Here is an 18,603-nt window from a genome sequence, read left to right on the forward strand (position 1 = left end):
GAATTATATGCCATTGAATTGCCCGCAGGATATTCATGTGTAAGTACATGCACGTAAATGGCTTTTTAAAATGGCTACGATAATGTTACGTTTGTTTATTTATTTATTTATTAACTTTTATTTACCGACATTCGTGAAACACATCATGCCGGTTTACAAAAAACTCAAAGGAGGAAAGTTACAATATAACAATAATACAGTAAAACTGATAAATAGGTAAAACAATAGCGTAGTAGAGCAATAGTAGAGGGGAGGGGAGTGGGAAAGGGAGGAATTTACAAGTGTGACTCCTTTTAAAATTACCTCTATATTAGGAAATAATCTTCACAGCAGGTTTAGAACTGCTCTTAGAGGTGAGAAAGGAAATATGATAGAAACAGTCAAATACCAAGTATAAAAAATGCATAAATAGTTTCCTATAACTTTATTATAGGAGAAGACTGAGGAGGAACTCTGGAACATATTTCTCCATAAAAAAGGGATGCATAGAACCAGCTCCCAGTGGAAATGGTAACAGGAACCATGAGATAAGCGCAGAGGTTTTCTAACTACAAAAGAGTGAAGGTGCGGCTAGAGATCACTTGAGGTCTGCCACTTTAACAGGAAGTCTGAATGTGCTTTTTGATCCTTATCTACTGTCACGTTCTTGGTTTCTATGTCACTGTTTTATTTTGGCAAATAAAAATCATTAAAAACATGAAACAATATTTTGGGCACAATCCTGCTGTCTTCTATTGAGCCGCATGTGATTGGCTTTTATCCCTTCATGCAGGAGATGCTGATGCTGTGGCAAAACGTGGAAACATTTAGTGTGATATTGCTCTAGCTAGGTTTCAGGCAGCGAGGAGTAGGTGTAGGTAGGGGAGGCGTATAAAGAAGACGGCGTTTCCTTCTAGTGCACACACAAGTCAGTTTGCAGAAGACGTCCCCTGAGCACCAGACCCTTTCCAGCATGCAGCAGCAGCAGAACCTGCATTATGTTTATCCTGAGATCTTCCTGGTGGAAGGGAACGCCAGCTCTCCCGTTGCCTGCTCCTCTGTGGCTGCACCTCCTCCCGTCCCACCTAGGAAGCAGTTAAAGGCCAGGAAAGCCAGGGATAATACCTTCTTCTGCCTCTGGGTTGTGTTTCTGCTGGTGCTGCTGGCACTGACAGGTGTGGGAGTGGGGACCTACAAAGTTCTCCAGATGCAGGATGAAGTGGCTCAGCTTAAAGAGGTATTCAGTCATTCAATCTGCAATCCTTTATGTAAGTTAGAGATGGTAAAAGCTCTCACTTAAAACTGTATCTTATTTTTGTCTTAGTTTACCAGCGATGGACACTTAACCCCAGCCCTGGAGAAACGCATTGGTGAGAGATTTTTATGCACCAAGTGGTTGAATATGCAACATACGTCAGTCACTGCCTAAGCTGTACTTTTTTTATTTTCTTCTGCATTTATGTCCCTTTGTTTCCTTGTCATCTTTTCTCTTCCTTAATTTTTTCCATATTTATTCTTTCTTTTTAAATTACTTTCATTTTTTCCTTGTTGCATCTTTATCCTTTCCATTGTTTTATTCCTTTTTCATCTTTTTCTTTGACTTTCAACATTCATCCCTTTAGTTTTTTCTCCTTTTCTCATGTCTTTTTTCTTTTCATCCTCTTTTTCCTTTCATGTTCTTTTGCTTCTTTTGCATTTTTTACATCTGAGTTCTTCTCCTCTCACTCTTCATCACATTCCTTTTTGGCCACAACTTTTTTTATGGTTTTCATATTCTTTCTTTCTTTACTTTTCTCTTCCATCCTCTTCTTCCCTTTCCCTCCCTACACTCCCCCCTCCCCCATTACTCTCTTGCCAAATTCCTTTGGCAATTGACAGCGCACTAGTGTCCTTGGTCTTTGTTGAATACTCTAATTATTGTCATTTTCTTCTGTGTTTCTTCACTAATGATTTTCAGAATACCTCCCAATCCTTTATTTGAATTATGCCACACCTAATGATAAATAACTTCTGGGGTCTTTAGGCAACTTAAAAGCACTGACGTAAATTTTCAAAAGCAAATATGCACATAAAACGGAAAATGTCATAATGCCTCTGTATCGCTCCATGGTGAAACCGCACCTTGAATACTGTGTACAATTCTGGTCGCCAAATCTCAAAAAAGATATAATTGCGATGGAGAAGGTACAGAGAAAGGCAACCAAAATAAGGGGAATGGAACAGCTCCCCTATGAGGAAAGACTAAAGAGGTTAAGGCTTTTCAGCTTGGAGAAGAGACGGCTGAGGGGGGATATGATAGAGGTCTTTAAGATCATGAGGTCTAGAACGAGTAGATGTGACTCGGTTATTTACACTTTCGAATAATAGGACTAGGGGGCATTCCATGAAGTTAGCAAGTAGCACATTTAAGACTAATCGGAGAAAATTATTTTTCACTCAACGCACAATAAAGTCTGGAATTTGTTGCCAGAGGATGTGGTTAGTGCAGTTAGTGTAGCTGGGTTCACAAAAGGTTTGGATAAGTTCTTGGAGGAGAAGTCCATTAACGGCTATTAATCAAGTTTACTTAGAGAATAGCCACTGTTATTAATTGCATCAGTAGCATGGGATATTCTTGGTGTTTGGGTACTTGCCAGGTTCTTGTGGGCCTGGTTTGGCCTCTGTTGGAAACAGGATGCTGGGCTTGATGGACCCTTGGTCTGACCCAGCATGGCAATTTCTTATGTTCTTATGCTAGTTCACATAAGAGTCCGCGTGGGAGCAATTTCACGCATACTTTTCCATGTACTTGAAAGAGGCGTTCCCAGGAGGCGGGGAAACCATTGACAGGTGCGGATTTTCTAGCACCAAAGATGTGTGCGTATACGTCTGCGTGAGCATTCAGATCTGTGCCTCTGCCGCGCAAGGATTCGCGCCTTCCCGCTAATTTTCAAAGGCGTGCGTAAGTCCATTGTGAAAATTATGACTGAAGTCTATGTGGGCTGGAGCTCTAAGCTCTGTTATAAAATTGGGCTCCTGTGTACTAGTCCTAGTTATGTTATTTGCTGTGTTATGATTAGTTGCTCTTTTCTTGACTGAATATTTTTTTGTGTCTTGCATTTGGGATGAGCTCGTATGCAAGGGTTTCTGTGTGCATGTGCAGATGAACTAAGAAGAGAATACAGCTTGATATCGTGCAATAAATTATCCTGCCCAGGGACCTGAGGTCACTCATTTTATCTAGATGAAGCGTTATTTGGTGAAAATTAAATATTGCTTCATTTGTTTATAAACAAATACCGTAATTGCTAAAAATGTGAGAACTGTTTTGAAAGATAGCAGCAGTATAACATGTGCTAGCAGACCGTGTAGCACATTGTGTTGGCTTTTTTTTATGTTGATCCTGGCACTTTCCTACTCTGGGCTTCCAGCTCAGCTGGAGTCAGGGCTGGTATGTCACACCACAAATCTTCATTTGCAACCCTCTATGGAATTTATCTCCCCACCCCCTCCATTTTATATCTCCCTCCCAACTTTCTTTAGTCCAATCGGTGCAGCAACAGTCCCTGGCCAGAGCCATGCATGAGGGCTCCTTCCAGATCCCTGCAATCATGGCCCTAAATTCAGCCACTAGGTGTCACTGTTGCACGATGGCTGAGACTTTCTTCTATCCCAAGGGCTGAGAATGCTGGTCAGCTCATGACACGGAAGAGTTGACTGGGAATCAAAGCCAGATTTCCTTGACACTGAGATATGGTGCTGGCCCCGTATTTTGCTATCTTGGCAGTTAACTGCACTCTGTTGTGCAGTCAAAGGGTAATGCACATACCAGGGCAGTCAAGCAATGATAGTAAGCCAACTTTTCAAAGTGCTGGGCTCTGCCATGTAGGGCATTCAGCTTCCTGTCCTATGACCTAGGGAAAGACTCTCAAGGTTGCTCATTGTTGACTTTCATTTTGGAAAAGGTGGGCATAGCAGTTGAGGTTTCTTTGTAACCCCAATTCATTCTTCACTTGGGTCAAGGTAAACAGGGAGTCCATGTTGCTCTCTCCCCTCCAAAGATTGCTAAACGTGACCCTTATGCTGGGGTGAGGAAGATGGAATTAAAGAGACTTGATGTCTTTTTCACATTCTTTCTGCAGGGACACTTGTTATTAATATAAAAGTTGTTCTAGAACCTGACACTGCAATCTAGCAGATCCCTCCATCACACCCATTGGATACCATCACCAGTGCAATTTCTCAGTTCATGTGTATTGCTATAATCCTTCGGTGAAACAATATATAATCTGGAGGAACAGCCTGTGATTGGAGCAGCAGCCCTCAAATCAAGGAAGCCAGGGTTCAAATTCCACTGCCACTCCTTATGACCTTGGGCAAGTCACTTCACCCTCTATTGCCCCAGGTACAAACTATGGAGGTAATTTTCAAAAGGAGTTACGCGCCTAAAACTTGGTTTTTGCACACACAAATGGAGTTTTGAAAACTGCTACTTTTACATGCATAACTCCTATGAGAATTCCCTCCTTAGATTATAAACTCTCTGAGGATAGAGAAATACAGTACCTGAATGTGATCCACTTTGAAGTGTCACCAAAAGTGGAATATAATTAAAATAAATGTTGGCACATAATGCAATAAATTAGTACATTAATTTCATGGTGTTTGTGATATAGTGCGGCATTATGCACTACATCTTCGCAGTAATATATTCCAATATTTAGCAATATATACTAATGCCAGTGAGTAACGTGATGCTAAAATGGCATAATATATTGTGAGAGAGTAAATCCAGGGAGTGACATATAACAGTGTAATATATCAGTGCAGACTTCTAGTTGCCATACTGGTTTTGGGAAAAAAAAATAGAGATTTTTTAGGTTGTGGTTCCTTTTTTGGACCAACGAAAGATATTTTGCAGTGAGCAACCTTAGGAGGCCCCACAAGCTCTTTGCCAAAAGAAGGGACCTTTGGGATCTGCAAAGCTTGATGAGCCAGCACATGCCAGTGACTGAGTTGCATCCCTGTTCCCACCCCCCACACACACCCATTCCTTCTGGTGTAAGCTGCCCTCTAGTGGTGGGAGGAAGCATTGCACCTGAATCCAGCATTAATGCTCTGCACTGCCCTCAGCTACTCTGAGCCATGCAATACCTGCGCTGCTCTTGTGATGATGGGCGAGAGACACGGGAGGTACTTCAGAGCTCCAAAGGACTGAGGCAGCAGGAGATAGAGCGAGCAATTGGGGCTCTGTGAGTGAGCAATTGGGGTAGTAGAGGAGAAAAGTCAGCAAGGGGAGTTGGGGGGAGGTGAAAACGTGAGCAGCTGGAAGATGGGCTGGCGGGGGAGGAAGAGAAGTGAGCAAGGAGAGAGTGGGCACTGTGAATGAGGGAGAAACAGAGCGACAGAGCTGATATGGAGCCAGCACAGCACTTCTATCTTTTCATCAGGAATAGCAGGCAGGCCCACCCATCACATTAAATGTATTTAAATTCAACATGGGTTGGTTTTTTTTTTTTTGCCATATTTATTTTAATGTGGTTTAAAATGGTATACTAGTGCATTTTAGCTTTTATTTGATGTGAAGGGGTTATGGCTGGCAGCTATTGCCTTTTATCTGCATGTAATGAAAACTCAAATCAAGATATTACTCTTCAGGTCATGAGGATTAAGTGATTTTCTTCCACTGGGCTCTGAGAGAAAACCACCGTATTACCACATCAGTTTGGTTGCTCCAGTAAATGTTGTTGCAGCCTACAGAGATTGTAATGTGAGATGCTGTGATGATTTATGGTGCTCAGCGCTATGGTAATTCCTGAAAGTAACGCGTTCTGGGCACGAGATAAATTCTATGCCAGATCTTCTTCTGGGACGGGGCTCGGGCTATGAACCCATCCTCTCCCAGCCTCGCTGCTCTTATCCTCAGGTGGTTAAGACCTTGTTTGTTTTCATGGGCACATTAGTCTCCCTGTGCTGCTCCAGCTTTATCTGATCCCGTGAATTCTCTGACTGGGATTTTCTTGTTGGTTTTTCTATGCAGGACTTCCAGATATCAGCTCAGAAAAGAGGAAGGTGATGCAGGCAGCCCATGTAACAGGTACGTGGGACTCGCTGGATTCATGGGTTAGTGGCTGCTGAGGGCGTGCAGGAGACCTAGATTACTCTCCACACTGGCGATGGGGACTCTGCAGAAGTAGCACTCACAGCTCCCAGGAGGAAGGCAGCACAGCACTGCTGGTTAGGATAATGTCTGGATAAAGGCAAGCTGTCTCTTCTCGCTCAGCCACAGGATGTCACTGCTGTACTTTAAATGTGTGAAAGAGTCATGCAGGGGATGCTGAAAGTCAGGAGCGTGATAGCTCGCTTACAGGCCGATGCGTTACCCTGCGCTCGCTCACAGGCCGATGCGTTACCCTGCGCTCGCTCACAGGCCGATGCGTTACCCTGCGCTCGCTCACAGGCCGATGCGTTACCCTGCGCTCAGGCTAGCTTGCAGGGTAACCCGCGGTTGGATGCATGTCCACAACCCCTTACGCAATAAGGGGATTAGCGCGTCTTAAACGCGTGTCCAAACTAGCACGCAGCTAATAGCGCTCATCACAGGTAAATGCCACGTGGATGAGGCAATCTGCTATTCCTCCCCCTTATGAACAAAATAAATGTGCACCCAACGTGCGTTAAGTCTTCAGGATCCCCCAAAAGTTAACAGAAAAGCAGAAAATGCTGCTTTTCTGTAGCTCCTCTGACTTAATATTATGACGATATTAAGTTGGAGGAACCAAATAAAGGAAAATCTTACAAAAATATCTTTTGAAAAAGGTCTTGCTGGTGGTCAGGTTAGAAAAACAGACGCTCAGTTAGCAAGCATTGTGCACAGCCACGTCCCCTGGGGACCCGACGCTGATGAGGCGCTAGGGCTATACAATCTCCTTTTTAATGCAGCAGCTGCTGCATTGTGCGCCCAGGGGAGGTCGATGGGCGCTCGATCAGGGACGCCTGTGTTTCACGCGCTGATACTGCATCGGCCTGTTTGAGAATGAGCCATTGTTTGAGTTGGGTTACTGGACGTTAAGGTAAAAAAGAGCACGAAGACGTTGGTTAGGAAGGAAATAAGAAATGCTGTTTGTGTTTCTGCACGAATGTGTGCTTATTTTTGGCTTCCCTATTGCCATACTGTGTTAAACAGATACGAGGATGCAATAATGTGAGAGTCGCCATCCAATGGACTCTGGAGAAAACCAGGGCCGTGAGTTTATTCCTCTAATTCCTGCATTTGGAAGGAGAAATACAGTTTCTGTAGGCATCAAAGGGACAGGGCTGCAGTGCACCTGAAATATAAAGTTTGGTTACTTTCTCAGCATCAGGCCAGAGCAGCCCCTCTCCTCCTCTTTTCTGCCACTGCTCCTCTCCCACAGTCGCACCTTGATGGCTGAACCGAGCATGAGGGCAGGCTCCTCTCCTTTTATTTACAGCCTCCAAAAGCTTGGTGAGTGTTTTGAGGTTCGGAGAGCGACAATCCCAGGCCACTTTCATAAAGAGAGAAACATCTGGGGGCAAAGGGAAGGGAGAGGTGGTCGCTGAAACAGCAAATCCTCGGTTTGGTTTCACCCGATCCACTCACAGACACTTTTCGGAGCTTGAGGGTGGCTCCTCTTCCTGGGTGGTGAAGACCAAAATGTCTCTTCCCATGTGCAGATCTGCTGCAGAGGAAGCTGTTCCCCTCCCAGGCTCACCAGAGCAGGAGCTGCTTCTCTCCCCCGTCCACTGAAAGAGGCACAAGGCTAAGCTGTGGCCTGCTTACCATGAGCCATGGGTTCTGGCAGCTTCCTGCCTTCTCAACTTGCAGTGCCTCCATGACACAGCTTAGCCATGTTTTTTTCTCCCTTGATTGGTCAGCCAGCGTGCCCCTCCCTCCAGGATTATTCAGGCCCACCCCCCAGTTTTCTCACTCCTACCTAGGTGAACCTTTGGGTCGTGCACCTCCCTTCCCCAACTGATCTATTGAATCAGCTTCTGCACAGTGCTCTCTCTTACCGGCAGCAGTGGCTCCAGCGCAGCGCTCCTGTTTTCCTGCACAGTGCTCTCTCTTACCGGCGGCAGTGGCTCCAGCGCAGCGCTCCTGTTTTCCTGCACACTGCTCTCTCTTACCGGCAGCAGTGGCTCCAGCGCAGCGCTCCTGTCTTCCTGCACACTGCTTTCTCTTACCGGCGGCAGTGGCTCCAGCGCAGCGCTCCTGTCCTTCACAGTGCTCGCTCTTACTGGCAGCAGTGGCTCCAGCGCAGCGCTCCTGTCCTTCACAGTGCTCGCTCTTACCGCGGCAGTGGCTCCAGCGCAGCGCTCCTGTCTTCATGCACAGTGCGCTCTCTTACTGGCGGCAGTGGCTCCAGCGCAGCGCTCCTGTCTTCCTGCACAGTGTTCTCTATTACCGGCGGCAGTGGCTCCTGTCTTCCTGCACAGTGCTCTTACCGGCGGCAGTGGCTCCAGCGCAGCGCTCCTGTCTTCCTGCACACTGCTCTCTCTTACCGGCGGCAGTGGCTCCAGCGCAGCGCTCCTGTCTTCCTGCACAGTGCTCTCTTACCGGCGGCAGTGGCTCCAGCGCAGCGCTCCTGTCTTCCTGCACACTGCTTTCTCTTACCGGCGGCAGTGGCTCCAGCGCAGCGCTCCTGTCTTCCTGCACAGTGCTCTCTCTTACCGGCGGCAGTGGCTCCAGCGCAGCGCTCCTGTCTTCCTGCACAGTGCTCTCTCTTACCGGCGGCAGTGGTTCCAGCGCAGCGCTCCTGTCTTCCTGCACAGTGCTCTCTCTTACCGGCGGCAGTGGCTCCAGCGCAGCGCTCCTGTCCTTCACAGTGCTCGCTCTTACTGGCGGCAGTGGCTCCAGCGCAGCGCTCCTGTCCTTCACAGTGCTCGCTCTTACTGGCAGCAGTGGCTCCAGCGCAGCGCTCCTGTCCTTCACAGTGCTCGCTCTTACTGGCGGCAGTGGCTCCAGTGCAGCGCTCCTGTCCTTCACAGTGCTCGCTCTTACTGGCGGCAGTGGCTCCAGTGCAGCGCTCCTGTCCTTCACAGTGCTCGCTCTTACTGGCGGCAGTGGCTCCAGTGCAGCGCTCCTGTCCTTCACAGTGCTCGCTCTTACCGTGGCAGTGGCTCCAGCGCAGCGCTCCTGTCTTCATGCACAGTGCGCTCTCTTACTGGCGGCAGTGGCTCCAGCGCAGCGCTCCTGTCTTCCTGCACAGTGTTCTCTATTACCGGCAGCAGTGGCTCCTGTCTTCCTGCACAGTGCTTTCTCTTACCGGTGGCAGTGGCTCCAGCGCAGCGCTCCTGTCTTCCTGCACACTGCTCTCTCTTACCGGCGGCATTGGCTCCAGCGCAGCGCTCCTGTCTTCCTGCACACTGCTTTCTCTTACCGGCGGCAGTGGCTCCAGCGCAGCGCTCCTGTCTTCCTGCACACTGCTTTCTCTTACCAGCGGCAGTGGCTCCAGCACAGTGCTCCTGTCTTCCTGCACACTGCTTTCTCTTACCAGCGGCAGTGGCTCCAGCACAGTGCTCCTGTCTTTGGTTGTATTGACTCTGGCACAGCACCCCCTCTGGACCATGCACTGGCGGGATTTTGCCACCCTCAAAATGTTGGTGCTATAGATGACCACCTAGTTTGCTTAATGGAAGCCCAGACCCTGGCAAGGCCTTAAATTGGATTCTATAAATGACCAGAAGGCAATGGATTTTATCTGGGGTGGGAATGATATAGTCTTGAGTTTTTAATCCTAGAAGAATATGGGCCGAGGTATTCTAGACAAATTGTAACCTATTTAGTTGGGTTTTAGTCAGACCTGCATAGAGTGAACTGCAGTAGTTTAATTCGAATGGGTCACACTGAGCAAATCTTTGTACTCCAGATATGATTTTAAATTGCAGAATTAAGTGCAACTGAGAAAAGATGATTTAATTATACTGGAGATCTGAGCCTCACATTGAGATCACTGTCTATAATTACTCCTAGAATTTAGGGGTAAACACTGGGAAAAAAAAAAGGTTTAGTATTGTTTAGTTTTGATTTTCTTTCTGTTTGTTGCTTAATTTATTTTGCTTAGCTAAATCAATTAAATGAGCAGAACAAAACAGAAAAAGAAAGGATAAACAAAACAATGAATGAAAATGAATCGTCCCTTCTGACCACACCTTACCCCTCCAATGGGATTAAAGGAGGCAGGCCTGATCCTTACTCACTCTTGCCCCGCTGCTGCTTTTTCTTGAGACGGCATCATTTGGAAAACAGCGGCTGCAGGGCAGGAGTGACTAAGGATCAGGCCTGCCCCTTTTATCTCTCCAGTGGGGTAAGAGGCAGTTCAGGGGTCCAGAAGGGGCTGCAGAAGAGTACGTGGAGGCCGGTAGAGAGGGTGGGGAGAAAGTCTGAGGAGCACAAAGCAAAATAGAGAAAGAGCAACTTTTTGTTTTATTTTTTTTTTCTGTTTAAAAATATAACATGTTGACACTTCTTATTTCATTTCAAATGACAGCACATCCCTACTAACAGTTTCACTTCAGACTTTACTAATAAAAGGATATCATCAAGCATCAACTGCGATGTGAAACCTGACAGACATTGAGTTTTAATTTATATGAGCATGGCCAATTGCTGACTGCAGTCAAGCAGGAGTGCAATTTCTTAAAAGCCGCCAACTGGTTCTTTCCCAAACTACAATAAAACTGAATATCATTTGCAAATACCTGGAAGTCTTATCCATAATCTCTGATCAAATGCCCTAATGGCTTGAAGTAAATATCGAAAAGTAAGGGCACTCAGGATTGTCCTAACATAACCTTATTTAGAAAGGAAGTAAACTATCTCAGCACGTTCCCTTTAATATTTTGGACCCGCAAGTGATATAACAAAATGTTGTGGTTCATGGTGTCAAAGGTGACTGAGAAGTCAGGAGGAATCACCAGAGCCTCATGGGCCTCTAGCTGCATTTCTCCCTATGTCATCCTGTAGGGATAATAGGGCAGCCTCTGTACTATCCCCATTGCAAAATCCCAACTGATTTATATCTAAATAAATGTCATTGTTAGGCGCCTGAGTCAATTGCTATACCACCATGCATTCAAGTATTTTACCCAAGAAAGTTACGTTCGATACAACCATGAGAGGGTCTAGCCGTGGCTTTTTTTTTTTTTTAAGCAATGGATGAATAATTGCATTCACCAGTGACTCTGGGAATGTACTCGTGCAATGAGGTATCAATAAGCTGGCCACTCATTAGATAACTGCTTTATTTCCATTGGTAAAGGTTTGCCCCTTCTTATTTAACAAGCAGGTTGAATTGTTGTTACCCTGCAAGTCAGTTGAGATCCTCTCAGGAAGTACTTTTGTGTATCCTATCTGTGTCAAAGGCCAAGCTGGCAGGAACCAGAGAGAGAGCGAGCTTTTTCCCTCTCCCCATCTGTAGAATCTGCTAGCCAGGAGGACTCGCTTCCACCAAAATTTAGGGCACTTCAAAAAAGGCTTAGACATGACTTTTTAGGAAGGTCTTTGAGCCTGATTAATTCAGGTTTTTCACCATTTTATGGTCTTACCAGCAGGACTTATTTTGTTGTGGTTTAATTTTGGAACTGTTGACATGATGTGCTAAACGGGATGTACATTGCCTTGGGCAACAGTTTTGTTGCTAGCATGATTTATAGGTGCAGAAGAAAAGAAAGTAAATAAGCGTGAGAAGGGTTTCCTGTTACATTTGACAGCTCACAAATTAGTTATGTTGATCTTTTCTGTCATGAGTAAACAGAAGAAATCCTACATCCAATAGATGACAATTATGTATTTAATTGTTGCTGTATGTAAAAGGCATTTTTTCACTAGTTCATAATAATAAACTGTCATCGTAGCTTTGTGATATCAGCCACTGAGAAAACAACTGACTGTGGCATTAATGTTATGCAATTGGCCATTGATCTTCTGCTGCATCTTTGCACTCAAATTCTGAAGCAGCTCTTAAAATTCTAAAAGAAAAATATATTTACATAATAGGTCCCGAAGATTGATATAATATTTCTTGAAAATTTATATAATGGTGGTTTTTCATAAAAGGCTTTGTATGATGATTTTGGAACCTTCATCTATTGTGGAAACACACAACTAGATGTGCACAATCATTCCCTAACTCTACTGTTAATTTTCTGATTTTAGGCAAAGAAAATAGTAAATCCGTGCCCCTGGAGTGGGAGGACACGTACGGCCGCACCTTCACCGCTGGCGTTCAATACAAAAACACAGGGCTGGTCATTAATGAGACAGGCCTTTACTTTGTCTACTCCATGATTTATTTCCGATGGAAGTCGTGCGAGAACCATCCTCTCAGCCACACGGTGTTCAAAAGGACTCCAAGATACCCCAAAGATTTAACACTGATGGAGGGCAAGAAGACAAACTACTGTGGGAATAACGGCATGTGGGCAAGGAACAGTTACTTGGGAGCAGTGTTTAACTTAACCAGATTTGACAGTGTGCATGTCAATGTTTCCGATGTAAATTTTGTTGGCTTTGAAGAGTCGAAGACATTCTTTGGCTTATACAAGCTTTAGAGATTTAAGTGGCTTTCAACAATTTTGCACAAGAAAAATGTTATGTGGTTCTCAAGAACTATCAAAACATAGCCCAGACTTTATTTCCACATTTATTTGATACCCTTAACCAGGGCATCTTATAAGAGACAGTGGTCCAAATAGATAGCAGAACGGTGGTGCATACCAGTAGAGCTGGCGACTGAAATAGTACGTGATGGCGTAACCAAAAGAGTTTGAAAGTCTGGTTTTCAATGATATCAACATAGAGGACTCCTGGATGTCAGCTTGTTCCATAGATGGATTGCAAGAACAGAGAAGATCCAGAAATTGAGGAAAATCCTGCTTAACACGAGGCATACAGATAAGACTTCAATGAGAGGAACAAAGTTATCACGAGGGGAACTGGAGCAAGATAACAAAGAGGAGCAGAACCCTGTACACAAATGCAACTGGAAATATGGAAGGTATTACCATTGTTTATGCTGAAAGCCTACAGTCATTTGTAACTGACCCTTGATGAGTTATAAAAATGAATATGAATGGAAACTCTAAATATGTTTTTGGAATGTGGGCTTTCTATTTTTGCTTGGTGGAAAATGTCTGCATTACTCAAGAAGCCTATCTTATTTCTGTTCTCACATCAAAAGGGAGACTATGATAAAATGAGGAAAATAGGAAAAAACTGAAGAGAGTATAATGTTTGACTGGCTGTGGGACAGCCCCATGACTGCCCGATTCACATCTCTACTGCCTTCCTTCTCAGCTCCCATCCCTTGCCTTAGTTGCACAAGCGCGTCACTCGACACCTAATATAGGCTCTGCAGCAGGAACTGCAGTATGTCAGCATTGGCTAGGGATTTAAACCCCAGCCGTGCTTCAGCTGGTGCCTCAGCAACAGGTCCTCCCACCTTGCAGTGCATGTTGCTACTCCCTATGCCTTGTCTCACTTTTCCCATGTCTTATATTTCTGTCCCTGTGCCTGCCTCGTTATCCTATTGTTTTGCCTTACTTTGTCCATGTCCTTGCCCTGCCTTATCTGCCTTGCCCTGTCCACCTTGCCTTGTCTGCCTTGCCCTGTCCACCTGCCTTGTCCGTCTTGCCCTGTCTTGACCCTCAGTGTCTTCTCTCTGTCTGTCTTTTTTGTCTTGGCCTGATTCTCCAGTTCTGACCTCTGCCTTGGTTGACTTTGGTTGCTCACAGCCATGACAAAGAGCAGCTGCAAAGGTTGAGAGTTTACATCAGACATGGAACTTGTTTAAAAATACCATCTTGGAAGCCCAGACCAGATATATTCCACACATTAAAAAAGATGGAAGGAAAGACAAATGACTTCCAGCAAGGTTTAAAAGTGAGATGAGAGGCTCTTTGAGCCAAATGAAAATCTTTCAAAAAATGGAAAAGGGATCTGAATGAAGAAAACAGGAAACAGCCTAAGCACTGGCAGATGCAATGCATTGATAAGGCAAAGAGAGAATTTGAAAAGAAGCTTGCTGTGGAAGCAAACATTCATAATAAAAAGGTGTTCAGATACATTCAAAGCAAAATGCCTGGATGAAATCAGTTGAATCATTAGATGATCATGGGATAAAAAGGGCACTAAAAGAAGACAAAGCAATAACAGATTAAATGAATTCTTTGCGTTGACATTACTGAGAAAGATGTAAGGCAGATACCCATGCCAGAAGTGATGTTTGAAGGTAATAATTCAGAGGAATTGAAACAAATGTCAGTGAACTTGGAAGATGTAATAGGGAAAATTGACAAACTAGAGTAGCAAATCACCTGAATCAGATGGTATACATCCCAGAGTGCTGAAAGAACTGAAAAACAAAACTGCAGACCTACTACTGTAATCTGTAAATTATCATCAAAATTGGCTATGGTACCTAATGCCAGGTTTTGAAAAGAGTTTCATCTAACTCCAAGTTATCTAACTCCAGGTTATCTATTTAAATGTTTAGTTTTGAATATCGACTTTCCAGTATCTGTTCTGAAGAAGGAGACCTGTAGCCCTTTTTATCAGGGGAACTCTGCCTGTGATTTGAACCTGTCGATTACCCTTTTTGACTGTTTGCTTCATACAATATGATCCATTAAACAAATATATCTTAAGCAGAAACTATGGAGAAGAGCTGGGTAAACTTAAAGAATCGCAGAGATTAGGCTTTGCCAACGTTGACTGAAAAACTTATATAAAGCATACCAACCTAGTCTTTGCAATTCCAGCAAAAGAAAACATTCAGTAATTCCCTCTCCAGCATTTAAATGAAACCACAAACTCACCACACTCAATGAAGCTTTCCCAACAAATTTAAAGGAAACCTACTACTATTGTTCTTACTATATATATATATATATATATATATATATATATATATATATATATATATATTGTTGACTGCTTATGCCCTTATAATTTTAAAATTCAATTTTAATTTTTTTGTACCTGGCTCACCTTCTTTAACACCTGAACTTCATCATAGGGCTTGCCTGTAGCATCTACAGCCCATGCCAGCTCAATAAGCAGTTGGGTCAAGGACCTGATCATAGCAACTTTTAGTACTGACATAAGGTCATAAAGCTGTACTCATCCTATTTTAATAAATGAACCACCAAACCCAGTCTCCCAATAATGAATGATAACATCCTGGTAATAACATTTCTTGACTATATTAAATTACTTGCAGTAAAACAAACTATGATGTCAATAGCTATGTGACAGTCTATTCCAGTCTGGTACTATGAAAGTTTCCCTTTTAAAAGAAATATCATGCTTTTATTTTGGCTGAAAGTTTCAAATTATTTTCCTTTCATCCATCGAATATGATTGTATATTTTTTCATACCAATGACAACATATTGATTTTTTTTGGCTTGGATGGCATATATGGAAACCATTTTGTGATACCCTAGTATACAATAATTTGTCCAATTTTGGAAAGATTATGGTTTAGTGTTGCAATATTGTTTTTAAATGTAAAATGCCATTTTACATTCTTATGGGGTATGTAAAGTACTGAAAAGAGGAAGTAGAGTAGGTTTCCAGAAAGGTGAGAAGAGAAGCAAGAACTGAATGTGTCTTTCACTTGCATTTCCCCTACTGTTGGACAAAAGAGCTGCGTCTGTCATTCTGAAGCTGAAGGAATATCTTTGTCGTCTGCCATTTTCTGCTGTAGACTTACTCAGAAATGTTTTTGCTTACTTTTCATCAAGAATCTTCCTCAGCACGTAAGAGAGTGAGGTTAGCAAGAAAGGACTCTGCTCCCACGATAGTCCACAAGAAATCCTGAGACGGTCATATAGTGGCCAAGATGCTAATTTTAGTTTTGTGTCTTTTTATAGAAAATGATAGTAAAAGCATCTAAGAAGCTATTAGCAATGTTGGCATGCAAGTTTCTTGATAGTTGCCACTTATGTTTTCCCCATCTCACCATTTTTATTTTTCCAGTCAGCTGTCCAGCTTTCCAACACAAAGTGAAAGTATCATTGTTTTATATAGATTCCATCGTCACCCTGATTTTCTAAACAATGCTGTTAAACTCCAAATATCTGGATCAATGCAAGTCCATTTCTGGAGTCTCACCTGCCTACTACTGTCGATATTGGGGGACATGAGTAGGAGAGTGGGAGTTAAGTTAATTTCCAGAAGTAGCTAAAGTATATGCCTTCTACAGCAGTTCATGCATCTCTCGAGTGCCATTTTGTTACCATGTTAATCACTAGGTGGGCTTGTGTGAGAAACAGACTTTTAATGGTGTTTCCATAATCAAAGATGTCAGGCTGCAACTTTTGGTACTGGACTCAAATGCAGAGAAATAGTGCAATATTGTTTTATACATATGTGTGTGTATATGCATATATAAACATATATGTATAAACCTGCATATGTAAGAGATTGTATAATTATTGGTGAATTTTTTAAGTCAATTTAATATATATGTATCTAACTATAAATTAATAAAATTCAGTTTTTGTAGAAACTGGGTCTATGAAATTCTTTATTTGCTCCTGTGTTTAGAGAGATATGTAGCAGGCTAGTTAAAGCTGCCTCTTCTGTATAAAAGGATATCCATTTGCAACTCTTGTAAGGTGTTTATATAAATGATTTTAAAGCAGGTTTTATTGAAAACATTTCCAAAGCTAGCTTGATCTGCACCATAGTTTATGAATGGCATCTTTGCAAATGAACTGCAGGAATTTAATTAAGATTAGAAATGATTGTGAAAGAGTCAGGGGTTCTAGATGAGTTAAGTATTAGGAAAGCATTAGCAGTATCTTGAAAATATGTCATTAAAATAACAATGATGTACTGAAGAATAACAGAAGTCTGGGAGTATGGGTGAAAGTATCAAAAGAAAATAGCAAATAATGTATTTATTTATTGAGTTTTATATACTGTGGTTCAGTTTCGCCATCCCAACGGTTTGCAAAGATAATGGACTGCAATTGTTCCCATTATACGAAGCTACAAGCATAAGCTATAAAATATAATTGCAGAAGTTATGAAACTCTGATAAGAGAAGAGACATGATTACAGGGGCAACATTTTTTCAAAGATATTTTCCATGGGTTAAATGGTTGTCAAAAAACAATACAAAACACTAATTTCAATATTCTTACTCTATCTCCCCTCCCTCTCCCCTCAATGTGAATAAACATACACTCACGCCCCACAGTTTATATACATTTCCCTATATCAGGGGTTCCTGAGAAACCCACCTGGGGAGAGGCACGGACTGCAAGGCAGGACTCAGGGCAAGACAAGGGCCGGTCTTCCGCCTTCTGGGCACAGGTAGTTCTCTGGGGTGGCAGGTCATCATGGGTAGTAGTGAGCTGCACAGGTTAGAACATGACTAGGCTTGGAGAAGGCAGGCAGGGCTCGGCAGGTTGGACCAAGTAGACAAAGCTGAAGACGAGGCTTCGCAACATGGCCAGCGGGAGGCATTAGGCGAACTAGGCGGCTGCCCAGGGCACAGTGATCAAAGTGAGGGCATGCATGGCGCGATTCATACATTAGCAAGATCACTGAGAGAGAGAGAGATCATGTGGTAGGGAGATGTCACTGCCCAGGGTAAAGAACATCTTTACACCAGCACTGCTTGGCAGTCTGGACAAGGCTGATAAAACTGGAGACCAGGTTTGGCAGGCTGCATCAGGCAGACAAGGCTGGAGACGAGGCTTGGCAGGCTAGATAAGACTGGAGACAAGTCCTGCCCAGTATCCAGCCCTGGAACTAGACAAGACACAGGGTAAGGCAAGGACAGGACTCTTGTATAGGCAGGACTGGACCACATACTAGAACACACAAGACTGCCAGGGCATGACAAAACTAACCAAGGACAAGACCAAATAAGGCAGACTAGGGCAGGATTCAGACAGGGCATAAGGATAACAAAGAACAGAAAACCATAGAAGCTTGAAGTTTACAAGGCTGTAGATGGAGCAGGCCTTAAGGCCTCAGAGCAGCAAGATAAAAGATAATGAGGCCAGAAGGCCTCAAGGCAGGCTAGGCCCAAGGGCTGCAAGGAAAGGAACAAGGCTAGAAATCCTTAAGGTCACAAAGCAAGACAAGGCTACAAGGCCCAAAGGCAAGAAACAAGGGTCAGGTCACAGAGCCAGACGTAACTCCATGTGAAGACAAAAACAGGCAAGGCTGGTTTACATAGGGCTGAGGTGTGGCAAGGGTAAAGGAGGAGTTTAACAAGGCTAGAGGTGAGGCTTACTAAGGGCCTCTGTGGGGAGGCATCATTTCAGGAGTCCAGAAAGCAGGATAAGGCTGCGTATGAGGCAAAATCCCAACACCCTACCGGGAAAAGGGTAGAGCCAGGGCCATCCCAGCAAAACATGCATGGGGAGCTTGTTTTTATTATACTTCTGTAATTTGATTGGACAAGTGCAAAGTGATGCACATGGAGAAAAATGATTCAAATAGTTGTTATACATTGTTAGGTTTAATGTTGGGAGTGTCCACCCAGGAAAAGGATCTAGAGTCATTGAGGACAATACATTGAAACTGGCAGCTCAGTATGCAGCGGTGGTCAAAATGCATACAGAATGTTAGAAATTATTAGGAAAGGAATGGAGAATATCA

The 18,603-nt window shown here is 43.7% G+C and overlaps 1 protein-coding gene across 1 annotated transcript; it reads left to right on the plus strand.

Annotated features, from left to right (window-relative positions):
* The first annotated feature begins 591 nt into the window (after positions 1-591).
* On the plus strand, positions 592-14,844 carry FASLG (Fas ligand). The gene is made up of 4 exons (XM_029618847.1): positions 592-1,216; positions 1,304-1,349; positions 5,999-6,055; positions 12,137-14,844. The coding sequence occupies exons 1-4, from the start codon at positions 953-955 to the stop codon at positions 12,529-12,531; spliced, it is 762 nt and encodes a 253-aa protein (XP_029474707.1). The 5' UTR covers positions 592-952; the 3' UTR covers positions 12,532-14,844.
* Positions 14,845-18,603: the final 3,759 nt, after the last annotated feature.

The sequence above is a fragment of the Rhinatrema bivittatum genome, chromosome 10 (genome assembly GCF_901001135.1).
Source record: "Rhinatrema bivittatum chromosome 10, aRhiBiv1.1, whole genome shotgun sequence".
Taxonomy (NCBI): Eukaryota; Metazoa; Chordata; class Amphibia; order Gymnophiona; family Rhinatrematidae; genus Rhinatrema; species Rhinatrema bivittatum.

What these genes read in the sequence shown, in the direction of transcription:
- FASLG (XM_029618847.1), top strand. Translation starts at nt 953, where the DNA reads ATGCAGCAGCAGCAGAACCTGCATTATGTTTATCCTGAGATCTTCCTG. An exon ending in AAGTGGCTCAGCTTAAAGAG is followed by an intron (nt 1,217 to 1,303) that starts GTATTCAGTCAT and finishes TTTTTGTCTTAG; the next exon opens with TTTACCAGCGATGGACACTT. An exon ending in GCAGGCAGCCCATGTAACAG is followed by an intron (nt 6,056 to 12,136) that starts GTACGTGGGACT and finishes TTCTGATTTTAG; the next exon opens with GCAAAGAAAATAGTAAATCC.